The sequence below is a fragment of the Prionailurus bengalensis genome, chromosome B1, assembly GCF_016509475.1.
Source record: "Prionailurus bengalensis isolate Pbe53 chromosome B1, Fcat_Pben_1.1_paternal_pri, whole genome shotgun sequence".
In the NCBI taxonomy this organism is placed as follows: domain Eukaryota; kingdom Metazoa; phylum Chordata; class Mammalia; order Carnivora; family Felidae; genus Prionailurus; species Prionailurus bengalensis.
Genome location: NC_057344.1, coordinates 43,601,580 through 43,625,465, shown reverse-complemented (window position 1 = coordinate 43,625,465; position 23,886 = coordinate 43,601,580). Strand labels below are relative to the sequence as shown.

General features: G+C 36.5%; 1 protein-coding gene across 4 annotated transcripts in view; it reads left to right on the top strand.

Moving 5' to 3' along the window:
* The window catches only part of ADAM32 (ADAM metallopeptidase domain 32), a 192,474-nt gene that overhangs the window by 86,910 nt on the left and 81,678 nt on the right, over positions 1 to 23,886 (top strand). For all 4 annotated transcript variants that reach the window (XM_043563673.1, XM_043563695.1, XM_043563684.1 and 1 more), the window contains 2 exons: positions 2,671 to 2,763; positions 3,997 to 4,192. In XM_043563673.1, coding sequence (XP_043419608.1) covers positions 2,671 to 2,763; positions 3,997 to 4,192 — 289 coding nt within the window. The remainder of the gene's footprint in view (positions 1 to 2,670; positions 2,764 to 3,996; positions 4,193 to 23,886) is intronic.

Genomic DNA, 23,886 nt, shown 5'->3' with positions numbered 1-23,886 from the left:
ATTGGTTTTGAATGCTAACCCAACCATGTATTCTGGCATTAGCTTCACTTGGGTTATTTTGTTTATGTGTTTCTAGATTTAATTTGCTAATATTTTGTTTGGGGTTACAGCACTTATTTTCACAAGGGAATTGTGGTCTGCAGATTTTTCTTGTAATATTTTCTGGTTTAAGCATCAAGGCAATTCTGAACTCATAAAATGAGTTGGAAAGTGATCCCTTTACTCAATACTTTCTGAATGAATTTATTTAGGATTAGTATTATTTCTATTTATGTATTTATATGTTTATTATTTTTATAATGGAAGAGCACTTCACATGATATCTACTCTCTTAAATCTGTGCTCCTAGAAGTTTTACAGCTTTGCATTTTACATTTAAATTTATGATCCATTTTGAGTTATTTTTTTGTAAAAGGTGTAGAGTCAGTGTCTAGTCATTATTTTCCCTGTGAATGTCCAGTTGTTCCAGCGCCATTTGTTGGAAAGACTGTCCCTTCTCCATTGAGCTGCATTTGCTCCATTGTTAAAGATTTATTATTGGTGTTTCTGGGGTTTTTATTTTGCCCCACTGATCCCTTTGTTTATTCTTATATGAATACCACACTGTCATTATAATTTATAGTAAGTTTGAAGTTGGGTGTTATCAATCCTTCAGTTTTCTTCCTCCTCTTCCTCATTTTTTCCCCTCTTCCTCCTCCTCCTCCTTCTTTCTTCTTCATTTTCCCTTCCTCTTCTTCCTCTTCCTCCTCTTCAGTATTATGTGATTATTCTGCATTTTTTGTATCTCCATATAAGCTTTAGAATCAATTCATCAATATCTACAAAATAACTTGCTGGAACTTTTATTGGAATTACATTAAATCTCTAGATAAAGTTGGGAAGAACTGACATCTTGACAATATTGAGAAAATAACAGTGGTTTTCATCAGAGTTTTATTCCTCATGCAAATTCTATAAAATTTTGTTACAACTATTCACAAATACTTCACCATTTGGGTGCTAATATAAATGGCATTGTGTTTTTTAATTGAAATTCCCATTTTTCATTGTTCATATTACAGGAAAACAGTTTATTTTTTACATTAACTTTGTATCCAGAAATCCTTCTTTAATAACTTATTAGTCACAGGAGATTTTTGTTTTTGTTGCTTTTTGGTAATTTTTTGGGGATTTTCTTTACATAGTCAATCACATAATTTATGGAAAAAATAGGGTTTTTTTTCTTTCTTCTCAACCTTTATATTTTGTATTTCATTTTCTTATCTTATTGCACTAGCTGGGACTTCCAGTGAGATATTGAAGGGAGTGGTGACAGGTAGCATCCCTGCCCCGTTCCTGATCTCAGGGGGGAAGCTAATGGTTTCTCACCATATATATGATGTTAGCTGTAGGTTTTCTCTAAATGTTCACTACCAAACTTAGGAAGTTCTCTCTTCCTGGTTTGTCATATTTTGTATAACTCATTAAGTGAATTTGGGTTTTGTCAAATGCTTTTTTTATATCAGTTGTTTTAGTCATATGATTTTTTTTTCTTCATTCTGTTGATATGATGGGTTGTATGTACTGATGCTTGAATGATGAACCAGCTTTGCATACTTGCAATAAATTCCAGTTGGTTGGCATGTATAATTCTTTTCATACATTGTTGGATTCTATTGCCTAACTTTTTGTTGAATATTTTTGAATTTATGTTTATTAGAGATATTGGCCTATAATTTTCCTTTCTTGTAATGTCTCTGAGTTTGGTATTAGAGTAATACTGGCCTCATCGAATAAATTAGGAAGTGTCACGTATTAATTTTGTGAGAGTTTTGTGTGGGGTGAAGGCAGTATGAGTTTCTCCTGGATTTTGTCCTAGTTGCTTCTTCTCTTGGCAAATTTTAATTTGTATCATTTTCATATAATAAGACATAATTGTGAGTTAACAGCTTTCAGTGAGTTCTGTGAGTCCTTCTGGTAAATTATCAAACCTGAGAGTGGTTTTGGAAATCCACTGAACTTGTATTTGTTTGGTGTAAGAAGTGAGGAGTTTTGGAGACTGTTCTAACTTTGCAGTAGGCCTAAACTCTACACACCTTTTCTCCACCAGGATTACTGAGGTATGATTAACAAATAAAAATTGTATTTTTAAAGGTGTTCAACATGATGGTTTTGATATATGTATACCTTCTGAAATGATTACTGCAATCAAACTAATTAATATATCCATTACCATTTTTTGTATGTGTTGAGAACAATTGATCTATCCTCTTAGCAAATTTCAAGCATATAACATATTATAGTCATCATGCTATACAGCAGCATGAAAATTTATACTTTTTGAACAATATCTCCCCTTTCCCCCCATCTTCCAGACACTATTTACCACCATTCTACTCTCTATTACTATTCTCTAATTTCTGAAAAAAGTTATTTCATACATTTTTCCTAGTTTTCTAGTTGATTGAGAGTTTCTGGGGTACTAGTGCTCTGTTCTGACCTGACGTGAAAGTCTTATTTTAGTATTTTATTTGTTTAGAGATGCAAAACTATAAATGTTGACAGCATTCATATTCGTCCCCAAAACTGAAGAAATAAGCCCAGTGAATATAATTCTTGCAAAAGTTTATATTATTATCATGATGTATTTTTACTTGTGTATTCTACTAATTCTACTTATTCTACTAATAGCAATGTGGAAAGTCTAGCTGTTGTAATTTTCGAACTTGTACACTGAAATCAGGAGCACGGTGTGGTCATGGATTATGCTGCAAGAACTGTCAAGTAAGATTTAAGTTTATTAATATCTTCCAAGTATATAATGAATCATGTCTTAGATACCTTAGTACATTTAGACCTATGGCAGTAAGTAAAAATAAGTGAACTTTTTGAAACTAATATTACACTTTATGTTAACTAACTGGAATTTGAATAAAGGGTTAAAAATAAATGAACTTTCAAATAAAAAGATACTAAATTCAGAATCAGATTTCTGATTTTGTGAACCTTAGTTGGGTATTCAGGTTTCCTTCTTATGGCCATTATTTTGCCATAATATTTATGCTGATGTTCTTAAGCCTTGATTGAGAGCTACCATAAAATTATTCAATACAGATCTCCATTAAAAGGGACTTTTAATTTATCCTATCCAATATTTATATTTTTATAAGTAAAAATATTGTTACTAGTTGTGATAGGTAGCTCTAGGTATGTAACTGAAAGACACAGCAGTTTCCCATAAATATATAAATAATGAAACTCAGTAGAAGTAGCATTTTCCAAATGCTACATTAGCACAAAGTTTAAACTGCAAACTTAACCATTTATTGAAAGATCATTTGATTTAAAGATCACACACTAGTTTATATGTAGAAGATGTTGATTCTTGTCCTGTGTTTTCCTTATTAGCTCCTCCAATATATTTATAACAAATTTGTCATATGAGAATTCGTCTATTACCTACCAAGGGTTCTGCATTCTTGATTATCCTTGACTGATGCAGTTTTATGTTTTTTTTTTTCTAGAATCTTATCATGTGGTTACATTCTTACCTCTGTGATCTTTTTAGTGTCAACTTGAAGTCATGAATTAAGATGTATGAAATAGATGCCCATTTAAGAGTGTTTCAGAATTCTGTATTTGAAAGTGTTAATTACCTATAGGATAATTCAAGAGAAAGATTAATTATTTAATTAATATAATTAATTTTGGGGTGCCTGGGTGGCTCAGTTGGTTAAGCATCTGACTCTTGATTTGGGGTCAGGTCATGATCTCACAGTTCGTGGTTTCAAACCCTGTGTAACGCTCTGTACTGGTGGTGTGGAGCCTGCTTGGGATTCTTTCTCTCCCTCTCTGTCTGTGCCTCCTTTGCTCATGTTGTTTCTAAAAATAAATAAACATGAAAAAATTAAAAAAATATATAACTAATTTTGAAATAGAACAGTTTTGAAATAAATTTTGATAAACACAACAATCTTAAATGTAATGTTTTATTTTTTGTATTTTAATTTATATTAGATTGAAAGACAAGGTGTTGAATGTAGGAAAGCAAGACATCATGAATGTGATATTGCTGAGTTTTGTAATGGAAGCTCACCAGAATGTCAACCTGATATGACTATACACAATGGACATGTATGTAAACAAAAATATGTGTGTTATGATGGAGTCTGCCAGGATACAGATGCACGGTGTGAGGTCACATTTGGAAAAGGTAATATTGTTTTGTAACGTCTACATAGTTCATCCTTAATATTTTTATTAACATTTTCAAGACAATTGGCAAATATATAATTATACATGCATATTATATTTATATATACTTATAATATATGTATTTTATAATACATTTTATAATTCTGTATTACATATATGTATGTATAATTTAAATTCTATCTATATGTTTAAATTATTTATTCAGTTTAACATCTACATTTTTATTTTTTCAAACTTTATTAAGATATAACTGACAAAGATACATATTTAAGGTATATGAGTTGGTGTTTTGCTAAAATAATTTTATGAAATAATTTTGAAATAATTTTGTGAAATAATTGCCACAATCAAGGTACTTAACGTATTAGTTATGTCTATATGCTGAGAAATGAAATTGCTTCATCATAATATAGTTAATTTTTAATTTTTGAGGAGTCTGTATATAGTTTTCCATAACTGCTGTACCAACTTCATTCCCAACAACAATGTACAAAGGCTCCCCTTTTTCCACTTGCCAGCACTTGTAATTTTTTTCTTTTTTATAATACCTGTATAAAAGGTGTGAGTTGTGGTTTTGATTTACATTTTTCTGACGATTAGTGACGTTGAGCACCTTTTCATATAGCTGATGGTCATTTGTATGTCTTCTTTTGAGAAATGTCTATTTAGGTCTTTTGCTCTTTTTACATCTCTATTTGTTTTTGCAATTAAGTTGTATGAGTTATCACATATTTTGTAGATTAACTTTATCAGCTACATGGTTTGAAACTATTTCTCCTGCAGGTCTCATTTTCACTCTCTTGAGTGTTTTCTTTATTAAGAAGTTTTTAGTTGGATGCAGTTCCACTTGTCTACTTTTGTTTTTGCTGCCTGTGCTCCCTTGTCATATCTAAAATACTATTTTCTAGACCAATGTTCAGGAGCTTTTCCCATTTTCTTCTAGTAGTTTTACGGTTTCAGGTCTTAAGTATAAGTCCATCCAGACCCTCATCCCCATCTGCAGCTTTATTGAGATATAATTGACATATAACATTGTGTCATTTTAAAGTATATACCATGTTGATTTGATATGCTTATAATTGCAAAATGATTACCACCATATTGTTAGCTAACATCTGCAACATGTCACATAATTACCATTTCCTTTTTGTAGTGAGAACATTAAAATCTTCTCTTCTAATTACTTTCAAGTATATAATACAGCATTAAGTATAAATATCATGTTGTTCATTAGATCCCCGGAACTTATTCATCTTATAGCTAGAAATTTGTCCCCTTTGACAAACATCTCTCCCTTTCCCCCACCTCCCAGCTTGTAGTAATCACAACTGTACTCTCCATTTCTATGAGTTCAGTTTTTTTAAGTGATTTCGCATGTAAGTAATATTATAGAGCATTTGTCTTTCCTTGCCTGACTTATTTCCCATAGCATAATGCCCACAAGTTTATCCATTTGGTGAAGATGGCTTCTTCCTCATGACTGAATAAAATTTCATTTTATATAAATACTATATTTTCTTTACCTATCCATCACTGACAGACACTTAGATTATTTCCATATCTTGCCTATTGTGAATAATGCTGATATAAATATGAGTGTGCAGATACCTATTCAAAATCCTGTTTTCATTTCCTTTGGACATGAACTGGATTAGAAATGGGTTGCTGGATCATATTGTAGTTCTACTTTTAACTTGTTGAGGAACCTATGTACTGCCTAATCATGGTGGTTGTACCAATTTACCTTTTCACCAACAGTGCATAAGTGTTTCATTTTCCCCACATCTTCACCAACATTTGTTATTTCTTGAGTTTTTGATGACAGCCATTCTAATAGATGTAAGGAGTTATCTCATTGTGGATTTGGTTTCCATTTCTCTGATATTAGTGATATATTGAGTATATTTCATGTACCTGTTGGCTATTTTTATGTCTTTGAAAATTATTGTATTCCTTTGTTCTTAAATTTTAAATCAAATTGCTTGAGTTTTTGCTATTGAGGTTTATGAGTTCTTTATATAATTTTTGAAATTTCCCATACCCAGATACATGATTTGCAGATATTCTCTCCCATCCCATAGATTGTCTTCATTTTTTGATTGTTTCTTTTGGTATGCAGGAGCCTTTTAGTTTGATGAAGTCCCACTTATTATTTTTTACTTTTGTTTCTTGTGCTTTGGTATCTTATGTAAAAAGTCATTGCCAAAAATAATGTCCATGTCAATGCTTTTTCCCTATGTTATTTTCTAGAATTTTTATGGTGTCAGTTCTTACATTTAAATCTTTATTTCAAGTTAATTTTTGTGAGTTGTGTCAGCTAGGGGTTTAATTCTTTTGCATATGAATATTGTGTTTTCCCAGTGTCATTTATGGAATAGATTCTCCTTTCCCCATTGAGTATTCTTGGCTCCCTCATCCAATATTAGTTGAGCATATACATGGAGTTTGGTTCTAGGCTCTCTGTTTTGTTCCATTAGTCTGTGTCTATTCTTATACCAGTACCATACTGTTAAAATTATTACAGCTTTGGAGTATAAGTGAAATCAGGAATTGTGTTCCTCTAGTTTTATTTTGTCTCAGGATTGCTTTGGCTTCTCAAAATCCCTGTGGGTCCATACAAATTTTAGGATTTTTTTTTCTATTTCTATGAAAAATGCCATTGGAATTTTGATATAAATTGCATTGAAACTATAGATGGTATTGGGTAGTATTGACATTTTAACACTATTAATTTATCTGATTCATGAACACAGGATAGCTTTCCTTTGTATCTTACTAGATTTTTTTCATGAAAGTCTTGTAGTTTTCAGAGTACAGACCTCAAACTTACTTGGTTAAATTTATTTTAAAGTATTTTATTGATTTTGCTGTTGGCGAAAATGGTATTGTTATCTTTATTTCTTTTTCAGCTGTTTTGTTGTTAGTGTAAAGAAATTCAAATGATTTCTATATGTTGATTTTGTAACCTGAAAAATTATCGAATTTATTAGTTCTAACACCTTTTTGATGGGGTCTTTAGGACTTTCTCTATATAAGATTATATTTTCTGCAAAGACAGTTTTACTTCTTCCTTTTCAGTTTGGATGCCCTTTTATTTTTCTTCCCTGACAGCTCTCACTATGACTTCTAGTACTGTTTTGAGTAGGAGTGGTATGAATGAGCACCTTTGTCTTTTTCCTGATCTTAGGGGAAAAGCTTTCAACCTTTCCAATTGTGTCTGATGCTGGCTGTGGTTTATTATATGTGGCATTTATTGTGTTAAGGTATGTTCCTTCTGTACTCAATTTGTTGATTATTTTTTATCATGAAAGGATGTTGTATTTTGTTAAATGCTTTTTCTATATTTATTAAGAGGATTTTGTGATCTTTTATCGTTCATTCTGTTAATGTGGTGTATTACATTTATTGATATGCATATGTTGAACTATCTTTGCATTCCAGAGATAAATGCCATTTGAGTATGGTGTTTGGTACCTTTTTAAAAAATATAATTTATTGTCAAATTGTCTTACATACAATACCCAGTGCTTATCCCAACAGGTGTCCTCCTCAATGCCCATCATCCACTTTCCCATCCGCCCTACCCCCCACCAACTCAGTTTTTTTTCTCTATATTTAAGAGTATCTTATGGTTTGCCTCCCTCCCTCTCTTTTTATAACTTTTTTCCCCCTTTCTCTTTCCCCATGGTCTTCTCTGAAGTTTCTAAAGATCCACATATGAGTGAAAACACATGATATCTGTCTTTCTCTGACTATTTCACTTAGCATAATACCCTCCAGTTCCATCATGTTGCTGCAATGGCATGATTTTATTCTTTCTCATTACTAAGTACTATTCCATTGTATATATGAACCACATCTTCCTTATCCATTCATCAGTTGATGGACATTTAGGCTCTTTCCATAATTTGGCTATAATTGAAACCACTGCTATAAACATTGGGGTACATGTGCCCCTATACATCAGCACTCCTGTATCCCTGGGGTAAATTGGCTAGCTAGCAGTGTTATTGCTGGGTCATAGGGTAGTTCTATTTTTAATTTTTTGAGGAACTTCCACACTGTTTTCCAGAGCGGCTGCACCAGTTTGCATTCCCACCAACAGTGTAAGAGGGTTCCTGTTTCTCCACATCCTCACCAGCATCTGTTGTTTCCTGAGTTGTTCATTTTAGCCACTCTGACTGGTGTGAGGTGGTATCTCAGTGTGGTTTTGATTTGTATTTCCCTGATGATGAGTGACATTGAGCATCGTTTCATATGTCTGTTGGCCATCTGGATGTCTTCTTTGGAAAAGTGTCTATTCATGTCTTCTGCCCATTTCTTCACTGGATTATTTGTTTTTTGGATGTTGATTTTGATAAATTCTTTATAGATTGTGGATACTAGCCCTTTATCTGACATGTCATTTGCAAATACCTTTTCCCATTCCGTTGGTTTCCTTTTAGTTTTGTTGATTGTTTCCTTTGTAGTGCAGAAGTTCTTTATCTTGATGAGGTCCCAATAGTTCACTTTTGCCTTTAATTCCCTTGCCTTTGGAGATGTGTCAAGTAAGAAATTGCTGCGGCTGAGGTCAAAGAAGTTTTTTCCTGCTTTCTCCTCTAGGGTTTGATGGTTTCCTTGTCTCACATTCAGGTCTTTCATCCATTTTGAGTTTATTTTTTGTGTATGGTGTAAGAAAGTGGTCTAGTTTCATTATTCTGCATGTTGCTGTCCAGTTGTCCCATCATCATCTTTATTCGATTGCATATTCTTTCCTGCTTTTTTACTAAAGAGACTGTCTTTGATCCATTGGATACTCTTTCCTGCTTTGTCAAAGATTAGTTGGCTATACATTTGTGGGTCTATTTCTAGTTTTCTATTCTATTTCATTGGTCTATGTGTCTGTTTTTGTGCCAGTACCATAATGTTTTGATGATTACGGCTTTGTAGTAGAGGCTAAAGTCTGGGTTTGTGATGCCTCCTGCTTTGGTTTTCTTCTTCAGTATTACTTTGGCTATATGGGGTCTTTCGTTGTTCCATACAGATTTTAGGATTGCTTGTTCTAGCTTTGAGAAGAATGCTGGTGCAATTTTTATTGGGATTTCATTGAGTGTGTAGATTACTTTGGATAGTATTGACATTTTAACTATTTGTTCTTCCAATCCATGAGCATGGAATGCTTTTCCATTTATTTGTGTCATCTTCAATTTCCTTCATAAGCTTTCTGTAGTTTTCAGCATACAGATCTTTTACATCTTTGGTTAGGTTTATTCCTAGGTATTTTATGGTTCTTGGTGCAGTTGTGAATGGGATCAGTTTCTTTATTTCTCTTTCTGTTCTTTCATTATTGGTGTATAAAAATGCAACTGATTTTTGTACATTGATTTTGTACCCCGTGACTTTGCTAAATTCATGTATCAGTTCTAGCAGTCTTTTGGTGGAGTCTGTCAGGTTTTCTGTGTAGAGTATCATGTTGTCTGCAAAAAGTGAAAGTTTGACTTCTTCTTTGCCAATTTGGATGCCTCTTATTTCATTTTGTTGTTTGATTGCTGATGCTAGGACTCCCAACACTATGTTAAACAACAGTGGTGAGAGTGGACATCCCTGTCATGTTCCTGATCTCAGGGGTAAAGCTCTCAGTTTTTCCCAATTGAGGATATTAGCTGTGGACTTTTCATATATGGCTTTTATGATGTTTAAGTATGTTCTTTCTATCCCAACTTTCTTGAGGGTTTTTATTAAAAAAGGGTGCTATATTTTGTCAAATGCTTTTTCTGCATCTATTGACAGGATCATATGGTTCTTATCCTTTATTTTGATGTATCACATTGATTGATTTGCGAATATTGAACCAGCCCAGGAATCCCATTTGGTCATGGTGAATAATTCTTTTTGTATGTTGTTGAATTCAATTTGCTAGTATCTTGTTGAGAATTTTTGCATCCATGTTCATCAGGGATATTGGCCCTTGGTTCTCCTTTTTTGTGGGGTCCCTGTCTGGTTTGGGAATCAAGGTAGTGCTGGCTTCATAGTATGATTATGGAAGTTTTCTTCCATTTTTATTTTTTGGATCAGCTTGAGAAGGATAGATATTAACTATGCTTTAAATGTCTGGTAGAATTCCCCAGGGAAACCATCTAGTCCTGGACTCTTATTTGTTGGGAGATTTTTGATAACTGATTCAATTTCTTTACTAGTTATGGGTCTGTTCAAATTTTCTATTTCTTCCCCTTTGAGTTTTGGTGGTGTGTGGGTGATTAGGAATTTGTCCTTTCTTCCAGGTTGTCCAGTTTGTTGGCATATAATTTTTCATAGTATTCTCTGATAATTGCTTATATTTCAAGGGATTAGTTGTAATAAATCCATTTTCATTCATGATTTTATCTATTTGGGTCCTCTGAGAAGCCTGGCTAGAAGTTTATCAATTTTGTTTATTTTTTCAAAAAACCAACTCTTGGTTTCATTGATCTGTTCTACTGTTTTGTTTTTTGTTTTTTGTTTTTTGTTTTTTTTTGGATTCTATATTGCTTATTTCTGCTCTGGTCTTTATTATTTCTCTTCTTCTGCTGGCTTTGGGGTTTCTTTGTTGTTCTGCTTGTAGTTCCTTTAGGTGTGTTGTTAGATTCTGTATTTCGGATTTTTCTTGTGTCTTGACATAGGTCTGGATTGCAATGCATTTTCCTCTTAGGACTGCCTTTACTGCATCCCAAAAGGTTTGGATTGTTGTGTTTTCATTTTCGTTTGTTTCCATATATTTTTTGATTTCTTCTTTAATTGCATGGTTGACCCATTTGTTCTTTAGTAGGATGTTCTTTAACATTCATGCATTTGGAGGTTTTTCAGACTTTTTCCTGTGGTTGATTTCAAGTTTCATAGCATTCTGATCTGAAAGTGTGCATGGTATGGTCTCAGTTCTTTTATATTTATTGAGGGGTGTTTTGTGATCCAGTATGTGATCTATCTTGGAGAATGTTCCATGTGCATTCGAGATGAATGCTTATTCTGCTGCTTTGGGATGAAAAGTTCAATATATATGTCTGTTAAGTCCATCTGGTTCAGTGTATCATTGAGGGCCATTGTTTCTTTATTGACTTTCTGTCTAGATGATCTGTCCATTGTTGTAAGTGGAGTATGAAAGTCCCCTGTAATTACCACATTCTTACCTATAAGATCGCTTATGTTTGTGATTAATTGTTTTATATATTTGGGTGCTTCAAAATTGTTAGCTATTCTTGATGGATAGACCCCATAATTACTATATAATGCCCTTCTTCATCTCTTGTTACAGCCTTTAGTTTAAAATCTAGTTATCTTATAGAAGTATGGCCACTCCAGCTTTCTTTTGACTTCCAGTAGCATGATAGATGGTTCTCAATCCCCTCACTTTCATTCTGAAGGTGTCCTCAGGTCTAAAATGGGTCTCTTGTAGACAGAAAATAAATGGGTCTTATTTTTTAATCCATTCTGATACACTATATTTTTTTATTGGAGCATTGAGTCCATTTGCATTGTGTTATTATTGAAAGACATGGGTTTAGAGTCATTGTGTTATCTGTAGGTTTCATGCTTGTAGTGATGTCTCTTGTCCTTTGTGGTCCTTGCAACATTTCACTCACAGAGTCCCTCTTAGGATCTCTTGTAGGGCTGGTTTAGTGGTGATAAATTCCTTCAGTTTTTGTTGGTTTGGGAAAGCCTTTATGTCTCCTTCTATTCTGAATGACAAGCTTGCTGGATAAAGGACTTTTGGCTGCATATTTTTCCTGTTCATCACATTGAAGATTTCCTGCCATTCCTTTCTGGCCTGCCACGTTTCGGTAGATAGGTCTGCTACTTCCCGTATGTGTCTACCCTTGTATGTTAAGGCCCGTTTATCCCTAGCTGCTTTCAAAATTCTCTCTTTATCTTTGTATTTTGCCAGTTTCACTATGATATGTCGTCCAGAAGATCGATTCAAGTTACATCTGAAGGAAGTTCTCTGTGCCTCCTGGATTTCAATGTCCATTTCCTTCCCCATATTGGGGAAGTTCCCAGCTATGATTTGTTCAAGTATATTTTGGCCTTTTCTCTCTCTTTTCTTCTTCTGGAATTCCTATGATATGGATATTGTTCTGTTTCATTGAATCACTTTGTTCTCTAATTCTCCCCTCATGATCCAGATTTAAAAAATTTTTTTTCTCAGCTTCCTCTTTTTCCATAATTTTATCTTCTATTTCACCTATTCTCCCCTCTTCCTCTTCAATCCTCGCTGTGACCACCTCCATTTTATTTTGCACCTCATTTATAGCATTTTTAATTCATCATTACTATTTTTATTTCCTTGATCTCTGCAGCAATAGATTCTCACTGTCTTCTATGCTTTTTTTCAAGCCCAGCGATTAATCTTATGACTATTATTCTAAATTCTTGTTCAGTTATATTGTTTATATCTGTTTTGGTCAATTCTTTAGCTGTCATTTTTTCCTGGAATTTCTTTTGAGGAGAATTCTTCCATTTTTTCACTTTGGCTAGTTTTCTGTCCCTTATGTGTTTTATTTATTTATTTATTTATTTAAAAATTTTTTTACATTTATTTATTTTTGATAGAGAGAGACAGAACACAAGTGGGGGAGGGGCAGAGAGAGAAGGAGACACAGAATCCGAAGCAGGCTCCAGGCTCTGAGCTGTCAGCACAGAGCCTGATGCAGGGCTCAAACCCATAAACCACGAGATCATGATCTGAGCTGAAGTTGGATGCTTAACCGACTGAGCCACCCAGGTGCCCCTGTCTCTTACGTGTTTTAAAAGCTTGTTATATGCCCTGCACCTGCGAGCACTACTATATTAAAGAGGGGTCATACACTGTCCTGGGCCTGGACCTTCAGGAGGTATTTTTTTGAGAGTGTTACTTGCTCTCTATTGTTGTGACTTTGGTTATTTTATCTCCCTACGTGTAGTGATGTTTGGACCCTCTACCAGGTGTGCTTTGATTTATTCATTGAAGTAACCCTGGAAAAGAAAATAAACAGACAAACAAAAAACAAACAAAACAAAAACACTCAAACACACAAACAAAAACCAAATAAACAACCAGAAACACCAGCTACAAGTAAACAAGAGGGTGGAGGTGTTGCTGATGAAAGAGGCCTTATCCCATACAAAGAGAGAAATGACAGCGGTGGGGAAAAAAGAAAGAATAAAAATTGACTAGAGAAACTATATGGCTTAATCCAGAGAGAGAGAAAGGAAAATAAGAAGGAGGTGGGGAAAAAGGAAAGTAAAATAAAGTTAACCAGACAGAGAAATTATACAGCTTAATCTAGAGAGAGAGAACAGAGAATAAAGACAGAGGTGTGGAACATGTAACAAGAGGATGGATTAAATATGTCTGCTTAAAGAAACCCACAGCCAGACTAGAGGAGAGAAGAGATAAGAATGAGACAAGGAAGGAAGAATGAATCTATATAATAAAAACTGTCAGAATTAAATCAGGCAATGCAGCAGTGCTGGTCTGGAGCAGGGGCGGTCTGGTTCAGCAGCATCTATTCTGCTCCAGTAGATTCGCAGTTACCAGGCGCAGAGGGGCGTGGTTTGGTGTAGGCGGGTCCCGCCTCCACTGTGGGCCCCTCAGAAGGGGCCCTGTGGGCCCTGAGACCCCACCTCAGTGGTGGTGGGGAGAAAAATGGCAATCCCCCAGTCTCTCCTCCACGGATTTGGTGTCCCACGCCACTCTGTTTGAGCCATCCTTACTGTGCCACAGGCACAAAGGAGGCGGTTTGTCTCACTCTGCCAACTTGTGTGCCCTGGCGCTTGGTTGGGATTTAAACTCTTGCTCTGCATGCCCCTGTATTGGGGAAGTGCCACTCTGCACCGCCTGATATGTGGCCCCTAGCTGGTGGTTACAGGCAGGCTTTGTCCTGTCCCACAGCACTCCAGGGAGGGGACTGCTTTCTCCTAGTGTGGACTGTGCCCCTGACCTAGCCACCGAGCCCCAGGCTGGCTCCCCTTCTCCCCAGGTGCGTGATCAGGGCAGCTGGCCCCAGACCAGAGAAAGCCCCTCATTTAGAGACTGGATCTTTCTCCATCCCAGTCTGAGATTTTTCTCTTGTCCAGATATAGTCCTATGCTGCCCAGCTTCTCTTTCTCTTCCCTTTGTCTTTCTGCAGAAAGGGATCCCTCCCCTCCCTTCGTTTTCTCTCTCCCAGTTCACAATCACACACCTATGGCCCATTAGGTTGTCCCAGTGGGTTCCTGGAAGCACGACTGCCTGTTTTCCTCCCAGACTCTTGGGGTTCAAAGTTCTTTGGCTTCAACATTTCTTTGTTTGAGAGACAAGGGAAGTTTGGATCTCCCTACTTCTCCGCCATGTTCTTGTGTTTGGTTCTTTAATGTTCTGTTGAATTCAGTTTGGCAATATTTTGTTGAGAATTTTTACATCTATATTCACGAGAGATGTTGGTCTGTAGTTATTGTCTTTTTCATGTTTATTTATTTATTTTGAGATACAGCACATAAGCAATGGAGGGGCAGAGAGAGGGAGAGAGAGAGAGAATCCTAAGAAGGCTCTGTGCTGTCAGCATAGAGCCTGATGCAGGGGTCAAACTCATGTACCATGAGACGGCCAAAATCAAGAGATGGCCACTTAACTGACTGAATGTCACCCAGGCGCCCAAGGTCTGTAGTTTTCTTTTCTTGTAGTGTTCTCATTTGGCTTTGGTATCAAGATAAAGCTGGCCTCATACAATGAGTGTGGAAATTTTCTCTCATTTTCAGTTTTTTGGAAAAGTTTGAGAATGATTGGCATTAATTCTTCTTTAAGCATTTGGTATAATCCACCAAGGAAACCATATGATTTGGGCTTTTCTGTGTTGGGAAGTTTTTGATTACTAATTCTCTCTCATTACTTATTATTGGTTGGTTCTAATTTTGTATTTTTTTGTGATTTAGTATTGGTTGGTTATGTTTCCAGGAACTTATCCATTTTTTCTAGGTCATCCAATTTGTTGGCATATAATTGTTCTTAATAGTCACTGATGATCCTTCGCATGCTTATGATATCAATTATAATGTCTCTTTAATTATGATTATTTATTTGAATCTTCTTTTTTTCTTAGTCTAGCTAGATATTTGTCAATTTTGGGTGTCTTTTCAAGAAACCAACTCTTATTTTGTTAATCTTTTTGTTTTTCTCATCCTTATTTAACTTATTTCTGCTCTGATCTTTGTTATTTCTTTCCATCTTCTGATTTGGAGTTTGTTTGTTCTTTTCTTTTTCCTTGAGGTGTAGAGAATTAGCTTGTTTGTTTGAGACCTTTCTTTTTTATTATATGGAGGTGTTTATTGCTATAAACTTCCTTCTTACAACTGCTTTGCAGAATTCCATAGATTTTGATATGTTGTTCTTCCATTTTCATTTGTTTCAGGATATTTTTTTTATTTCATGTTTGATTTCTTCTTTGACCCACTGGTTGTTTCAGAGAATGTCCTCTAATTTCCACATATTGGTGAGTTTTCCACCTTTCCTTCTATTATTAATTTTTAGTTTCATACCATTGTTGTTTAAAAAGATACTTTGTATGATTTCAGTCTTCTTAAATTGCTAAGACTTGTTTTATGATGAATCATATGATCTATCCTGGAGAATGTTCTATGCACACTTGAGAAGAATGTGTATTCTGCTGCTGATGAATGAAATACTCTGTATGTGTCTGTTACATACATTTGGTCCTAAGTCTGGTCCTAGTTCAGCTTGTCCTTGTTGATTTTCTGTCTGGATATCTATCCATTGTAGAAAGTGGAATATTTTTTATTATTTTTAAAAGATTTTTTAAATGTTTATTTATTTTTGAGAGAGAGAAAATGTTCAAGCAGGGGAGGGACAGAGAGAGAGGGAGACACAGAATCGCAAGCAGGCTGTAGGCTCTGAGCTGTCAGTGCAGAGCCCGACATGGGACATGAACCCACAAACTGTGAGATAATGACTTGTGCTGAAGTTGGTTGTTTAACCAACTGAGCTACCCAGGCACCCCAGAAAGTGGAATATTTAATGTATTGTTGTCTGTTTCTCCCTTCAATTTTGTTAGTGTTTGCTTATGATATTTAGTTACTCCAATGTTGGGTGCATATATATTTATGATTGTTGTATCTTCTTGATGAATTGACTGCCTTTTCGTGGTATAATGACCTTTTTTTTTTCTTGTTGCCATTTTTGGCTTAAAGTCAATTTTGTTTGATATAAGTGTAGCTATCTCTGCTTGCTTGTTTCCCACTTGCATGGAAAATCTTTTTCCTTTCCTTTATGTTTGCTTATGTGTGTCCTTATAGATGAAGTGATTCTTTTATGGGCAGCATATACTTGTTTTTTTTTACCTGTTCAGCAATTCTGTGTCTTTTGATTAGAAAATTTAGTCCATTTGCATTTGAGTAATTATGGATAGGTAAGGACTTACTAATTCTATCTTGTTAGTTGTTATTTTCCTATTTTGTAGTTTCCTTGTTTCTTCCTCTCTTAATGTCTTCCTTTGTGAATTTGTGATTTTTCATAGTGGTGTGCTTTGGTTCCCTTCTCTTTATCATTTGTGAGTCTACTGCAGGTTTTGTTTATGGTTACCATAAGATTTACATAAATATATGTATAACAGCTTATTTTATGCTGATAGCAATTTTGATATTATAAAACCCTACCCATTTCTCCCCTCCTGTTATGTTTATGATGTCACACTTTACATTGTTTTGTAGTGTGTATCCACTAAAAAATTACTGCAGCTATTTATATTTTTAATACATTTTTCCTTTAACCTTTATACTAGCGTTAACACACTACATTACAGTTATAGAGTATTATGAATTTGACTGTATCCTTGCCTTTACAAGTGTGTTGTATATTTTCATTTGTGTTCATGTTACTGATTAGCTTTTTTTCATTTCAGCTCAATAAACTCCTTTTAGCATTTCTTCTAAGGAAGATTTAGTGTTGATCAATTCCCTTAGCTTTTGTTTATTAGGGACAGTCTTTATCTCACCTTCATTTCTGAAGGACAACTTTGCTGGGTAAAACTGGTTACCAGTTTCTTTCTTTCAGAACTTTGAATATATCTTTCCATTCTCTCCTGACTTGCAAGATCTCTGCTGAGAAATCTACTGAAAGCCCTTCAGGGGGTAGGGTCCCTTTTAGGAGAGACAATATTTTTCTCTCACCACTTTCTCTTGTTTTTAATTTCACATAGTTTTATAATGTGTTTTTTTTTTATTATAATGTGTCTTTATTAAGTGTCTAGAGAAGATTATTTTGGATTGAAATTTTGAGATGATCTATTAACTTCGTAAACTTGAATGTCCAAATCTCTACTCAGGTTTGAGATGTTCTCAGCCATTATTTCTTTAAGTAAGACTTCTACTTTTTTCTCCCTCTCTTGTCTTTCTGGGACTTCAATGATGCATATACATCATTTCTCTCAGTGGTGTCCTATAAGTCACATAGGCTTTCTTTGTTCCCTTTCATTCTTTTTCTATTAGTTTCCCTGATTGGATAATTTCAGTTGATCTGTCTTCTAGCTTACTGATTCTTCTGCTTGGTCAGTTCTACTGTTAAACTATGCTATTGAATTCTTCAGTTTAGTCATTGTATTATTCAGCTCCAAAAATTTCTGATTGGTTCTTAGGTTTTCTATTTGTTGAGCCACTCATTTTGTTCTTGTATTGTTTTTTGATTTTATTAAATTGTTAATCTGTACTTTCATGTTCTCTTGTGGCTCATCTTTAGAATAATTATTTTGAATTATTGGTTAGAAAGTTCCTGGATATTTATTTGTGAGAAGCCATTTACTGGAGGTTTACTGTATTCTTTGGGTAGCATCATGTTTCCCTGCTTTTCATGATGCCTGTAGCTTTGTGTAGCTATCTACTCATGAAGAAACAGTCACCTCTTCCAGACTGACTTTGATAAGGGAAGACTTTCACCTATGGGTGGGGGGACTCTGAAGTAGGTGGTGACCCTGAGGCTAGTGGTGCAGTGCACCCAATTTAGGCATGTGTTGGTGGCACTTGGTCTGTGGGGTGTGGTATCTCTTTGGCTTAGGCCATTGGGGTCCACGGCATTGACATTGTGTAGTCAGACAGTCTGAAAGTGACTCCTGGGGCTCTTGGAGTCCTCAGCAAAAACTCCAGGTCCACTGGCTAGAGACTAGGTACAGGCAGTGATGATGACTAGAGGTGGTTGAGTGCACAACCCTTGGCTGCAGAGGCCTTTTCCAGGTGCCTGTGTAGGGGTAGGGGTTGGTTGGATACACACAGTGATGGGGGCCAGGGAAAGCAGCAAGTGCTGAGGCCAATTATAGGCTCACTGGCAGCTGTCAGGTCACTGGAAGCTGTCAGGTCACTGGCTGTTGGTATACTCTACCATAGCTGCACCCTCTTAGGCATACACACTGCATTAGAGGCTGATGACAGTCTTTAGGTCACTTGTATGCAGGTGCATTGTGGAGGGGCTAGCTCCAGGTAGGCCCTGAGGTGCAGACCATTAACTAAAGATGGGGCCTAGTGCAAGCCTAAAAATAGCTGGTGAGGCCCTGGCTATTAGTATGTTCCTCTGTAGCTGAACACCCTCATTCTGGATGAGCACACTGCATCTGGTGGCAGATGTCAGGTCAGCAGTGTCCAAGTGCACAGTTGTAGGGGTAGCCCAAGCATATATATGGGAGTGGGGTCTGCTGGGCTGGGTGGGGAGGTTTAGGATGGTGTCTTGCACTGCACAACCATAGAGGCCTAGGCTGACTATAAATGTAGTTCCTGGGCTCTGGCATGGGTTGGTGTGGAGGTAATGGGACGAACTCAAGTAGCTGGCTTCAGCAATCATGAATACCTGTGTGATGAAACGTTGTGAAATCTGCAGGTAATCTGCAGCAGCTGTGTGGGCCATTAGTTTCATCAGCAGTGAAACTTCTGATTTTGTCTATAAAATAGGTCACCGTGGACCATGATTCCTTCCACTGTATTGCTATTACTAGTAATCCCCAGTTTTCTTCCTGTTTCTAGCTGCTCAGTTTTGCCAGTCAGAGTGCAGTAAAACCAAAGCAGGACCTTTGTGCAGCTTCCTGGAAGGCTGGAAGTACTGGTCACTCACCAACTTTTTCCTTTCTTTGCCGGGGAAACTCTTTCTGCCAAGAAAGTTCCCTTTTGATGATGAACAGTATCAGCTTGGGGATGGACCACACAGACAAAATGAAGCTATCTTTTGTCTCTCTTCTTGTGTGATTACTTTCAGGTTTTTTGTACTACTTTTTTAGAGGGACTCTAAAGCTCTCCCAGAACTGTTTTTATTCATGGATAGCTATCTAATTGTTGACATTTGTGGGCAAATGTCCCTTATGTTGCCATTTTGGTCAGGTTACTCTTAAGTCACGTTTTAAGTTTTTAATCCATTTTGAGTTGATTTTTGTGTATGATGTCAGACAGATGTCCAATTTCAATCTTCTCTCTTTTCTTTTTTTTTTTAAATTTTTTTTCAACGTTTATTTATTTTTTGGGGGACAGAGAGAGACAGAGCATGAACGGGGGAGGGGCAGAGAGAGAGGGAGACACAGAATTGGAAAAAGGCTCCAGGCTCTGAGCCATCAGCCCAGAGCCTGACGCGGGGCTCGAACTCACGGACCATGAGATCGTGACCTGGCTGAAGTCGGACGCTTAACCGACTGCGCCACCCAGGCGCCCCAATCTTCTCTCTTTTCTTTTTGATAACTCTGGCTAGGAGTTTATCAATTATGTTTAAAAAACCCAGCTCTTAGTTTCATTCATTTGTTCTATTCTTTTTTTTTTTTTTTTTGGATTCTATATTGTTTATTTCTGCTCTAATCTTTATATTTCCCTTCTTCTGCTGGCTTTGGGCTTTATTTGCTGCTTCTTTTCTAGCTCCTTTAGGTGTAAGGTTAGGTTTTGTATTTGGGACCTTTCTTGCTTCTTGAGATAGGCCTGAATTGCAATAGAATTGTGACTTGAAAATATGCATGGTATGATCTCAATCTTTTTGTACTTATTCAGGGCTGTTTTGTGACCCACTATGTGATACGTCCTGGAGAAAGTTTCATGTGCACTCGAGAAGAATGTGTATTTTGTTGCTTTAGGATAAAATTTTCTGAATATATCTGTTAAGTCCATCCGGTCCAGTGTGTCATTCTAAGCCATTGTTTATTTATTAATTTTTCTGCTTGGATGATCTGTTCATTGCTATCAGTTGGGGTGTGAAAGTCCCTACTATTATGGTATTATTATAAATGAGTTTATTTATGTTTGTTATTAATTGATTTCTATATTTGGGTTCTTTTAAGTTGGGGGCATAATTTATTTACAACTGTTAGGTCTTAGACTCCTTAATTATGATATAATGGTGTTCTTCATCTCTTGTTAAAGTCTGTGGTCTAAAAATCTAGTTTCTCTGATATACATATGTCTACTCTGGGTTTCTTTTGATATGTACCAGCATGATAGATGGCTCTTCATCCCCTCACTTTTAATCTGCAGGATCTTTAGGTCTGAAATGAGTCTCTTCTAGGCAGCATATAGATGGATCTTGTTTTTTTTTTTTTTTTTTTTTTTAATCCATTCTGATACCCTATGTCTTTTGATTGGAGCAGTTAGTCCATTTACATTCATAGTGATTATTGAAAGATATGAACTTAGTACCTTTTTTTTTTTACTTATAAAGTTGGTATTTCTGGTGATGTCTTCTGCCTTTTTGTAGGCTTTGTTGCTTTGGTCTTTTTTTTTCCTACACTTAGAGAGTCCCCCTTAAAATTTCTTGCTGGGCTGGTTTAGTGGTCACGAACTCCTTTAGTTTTTGTTTGTCTGAGAAACTATTTCTCCTTCTATTCTGAATGACAGCCTTTATGGATAAAGCATTCTTGGCTACATATTTTTCCCATTCAGCACACTATTTCCTGCTACTCCCTTCTGGCCTGCCAAGTTTCAGTGGACAAGTCTGCTGCTAACCTTATGTGTCTACCCTTTAGGTTAAGGAACTTTTGCCCCTGGCTGTTTTCAGGATTCTCTCTTTATGTTTGTAGTTTGCAGATTTCACTATAATATGTCATAGTGTTGACCTGTTTTTGTTGAGTTTGAGGGGAGTTAGTTTTCTGTGGCTATTGGACTTCAATGCCTATTTACTTTCCAGATTAGGGAAGTTCTCAGCTATAATTTGTTTGAATAAAACTTCTGCCCCCTTTTCCTGCTTTTCTTCTTCTGGAACTCCCATGATATGGATATCGTTTCATTTTTATGGAAACAGTAAATTATCTCAATCTCCCCTCATGATCTAATAGTTTCCTTTCCATATTCTTTTCAGCTTCAATATTTTCTATAATTTTATCTTCTATATCACCTATTCTCTCCTCTGCTTCTTCAATTCTTGTTGGGATTGTATCCAGTGGGTTTTACATCTCAGTTATAGCATTTTTATTTCAGCCTGACTCATTTTTCTGTCTTTGATCTCTGCAGCATGAGTTTCTCTGGTGTCTTTTATCCTCTTTTCAAGCCCAGTTAGTGGTATTATGTGGTGCTATGACTGTTCTAAATTCTTTTTTTTTTTTTTTTTTGAGAGAGACAGAGACAGCATGAGTGGGGGAGAGGCAGTGAAGGGGAGAGAAAGAATCCCAAGCAGGCTCTGCATGGCCAACACAGAGCCTGATGAGGGACTTGAACCCATAAGACCATGATGAAATCATGACCTGAGCTGAAACCAAGAGTGAACGCTTAACCAGCTGAGCCACAGGTGCCCCCTAAATTATTGTTCAGATATATTGCTTATATCTGTTTTGATCAAGTCCCTGGTTGTGATTTCTTGTTGACCTCTTTTGGGGGAAAGAATTCCTCTGTCTTGTCATTTTGGCTGTTTCTGTCTTTGGCATGTTTTAAAAACGTGTTGTGTTTCCTGTACCTGAGAGTAGTGGTAAATTAAAAAGGGCTCATACATTGTTCAGGGCCTGGTACTTCAGGAAGTGTTTCTGGTGCACACTGTGTGCACTCTGTTGTTGCATTTTTATAGCTCTTTCCCACTAGTCAGTCCTCTGCAGAGCTCCTCTTGATTGCAGTGTGAAGTGTTTGGACATTTAATTAAGTGTGCTTTAATTTGTTTTTAAAAATAAGTTGTAAAAAGGTGGAAAAAAACCCTGGCTGCAAAAAAAAAGAAAAAAAAAAGAAAAAGAAAGGCAACAGCAACAACAACAAAACAGAATAAAAAAACTATAAGCCTGATTTAAAAGAAAAAGAAATGAAGAAAAAACGAGGAAAGAAAAGGAAAAAAAAATAAAAAGGCCTCATCCAAAGGAAAAAAGAAAGAGAGAAAATGAAATGAAAAACAAACAAGAAACTATGAGCCTGATTTCTGAAGAAAAAGATGAAAGAAAAAAAGTGAGCCTGGATCTATTTCCACCAGAACTGCAGGTATCATTTTGAAGCACTTGATTTTTTAGTACACTTGTTGCATGAGGGGTGCTGGCTGTGCTCGTCTTCTGGAGGAGGGGTCCACTGCGTTGGCTCAGAGTCAATCTTGCTCCAGTGAACAAGCACTTGCTGAGCATGGGTGGGGTTTTGGGGGGGTTGGTGTAAATGGATTCCACCTCCACTGGGTACAGCTGTGTTGCTCTCTGAATTCCCCTGTGTTGGTGTTGGGGGAGAGTGTTGACACCCCAATATCTTGTCCCGGGACAAGGGATTTCACAACCCCTGTTCTTTAGGCAGCCCTCAGAGAATAGTGAGGGCAGTCTTTTCACCCTGCGTCTCAACTCTCCTGAATTTTTTTTCTCTGGCACACAGCTGGGATTCAAAACTCAAAGTCTTAAAGGACCTGGCACTTTGGGGACCCATGCCCCTCCTCTGGAGTAGAGCCTCTCCATGTTGTGAATGAAGTCCTTTGTCTCTGACAAACAGTCCCACACCTTTGCAGTGCGAGGAATCTAGAGTGTAGCACCATTAAAAGCAGCAAAGTTTATATTCCCTCTTGGTGCGTCTCTGTTCCCTGCTGATGAAAGGCCTTTTGCTGGCACTTTCAGGGGCCTTTTGTCTTTGGGGAGGCAATATAACCTCTTTGTCTTCCACAAGTACTCCAGGAAGGAGAATGTTCTCTTCCAATGTGCCCCTGAGATCTTTACAGCACACTATGCACTCCAGGAGCAGCTTCTTCCTTCCCACCCAGGAGTGCACATCACAGCTGTGCTCAGGAGAGAGTAATGCACTTCTAAAACCTCAGAGTTTGAGCTCCAAAAGCTGATTGCAAAAAACAAACAAACAAACAAACAAAAAAACAAACAACAATAAAAAACTTGGACACTCCATACTTCTTGTTTCCCAGTCATGGTTCAGAGAGGTTTTCTGCTTGTGTGAACTCGATACTGCACTTTCTCAACTCTTTTCTCTTTCTCTCCCTTTTGTCTCTCCACAGAACAGGTTCTCTCCTTTCTGCAGCACCTTCATTTTTCTCTCCCCCAATTCACTTTCATGCACCTTGCACCTGCCACACTGTCGCCCTCCAACCATGGAGATCTTTCTGACAGTCTGGAGATCAGTTTCTGGGGTGTTCCAAGTAATCTGACCTCAACACCTGTGTTTTGGGGACTAGGACTAGGACTTTGTCTCATCTTCAATGTCTTTCATCAGTGTTTTATAGTTTTCAGAGTACAGGTCTTTCATCTGTTTGGTTAGGTTTATTCCTAGGTATGTTTATTTTTGGTGCAATTGTAAATGGGATTG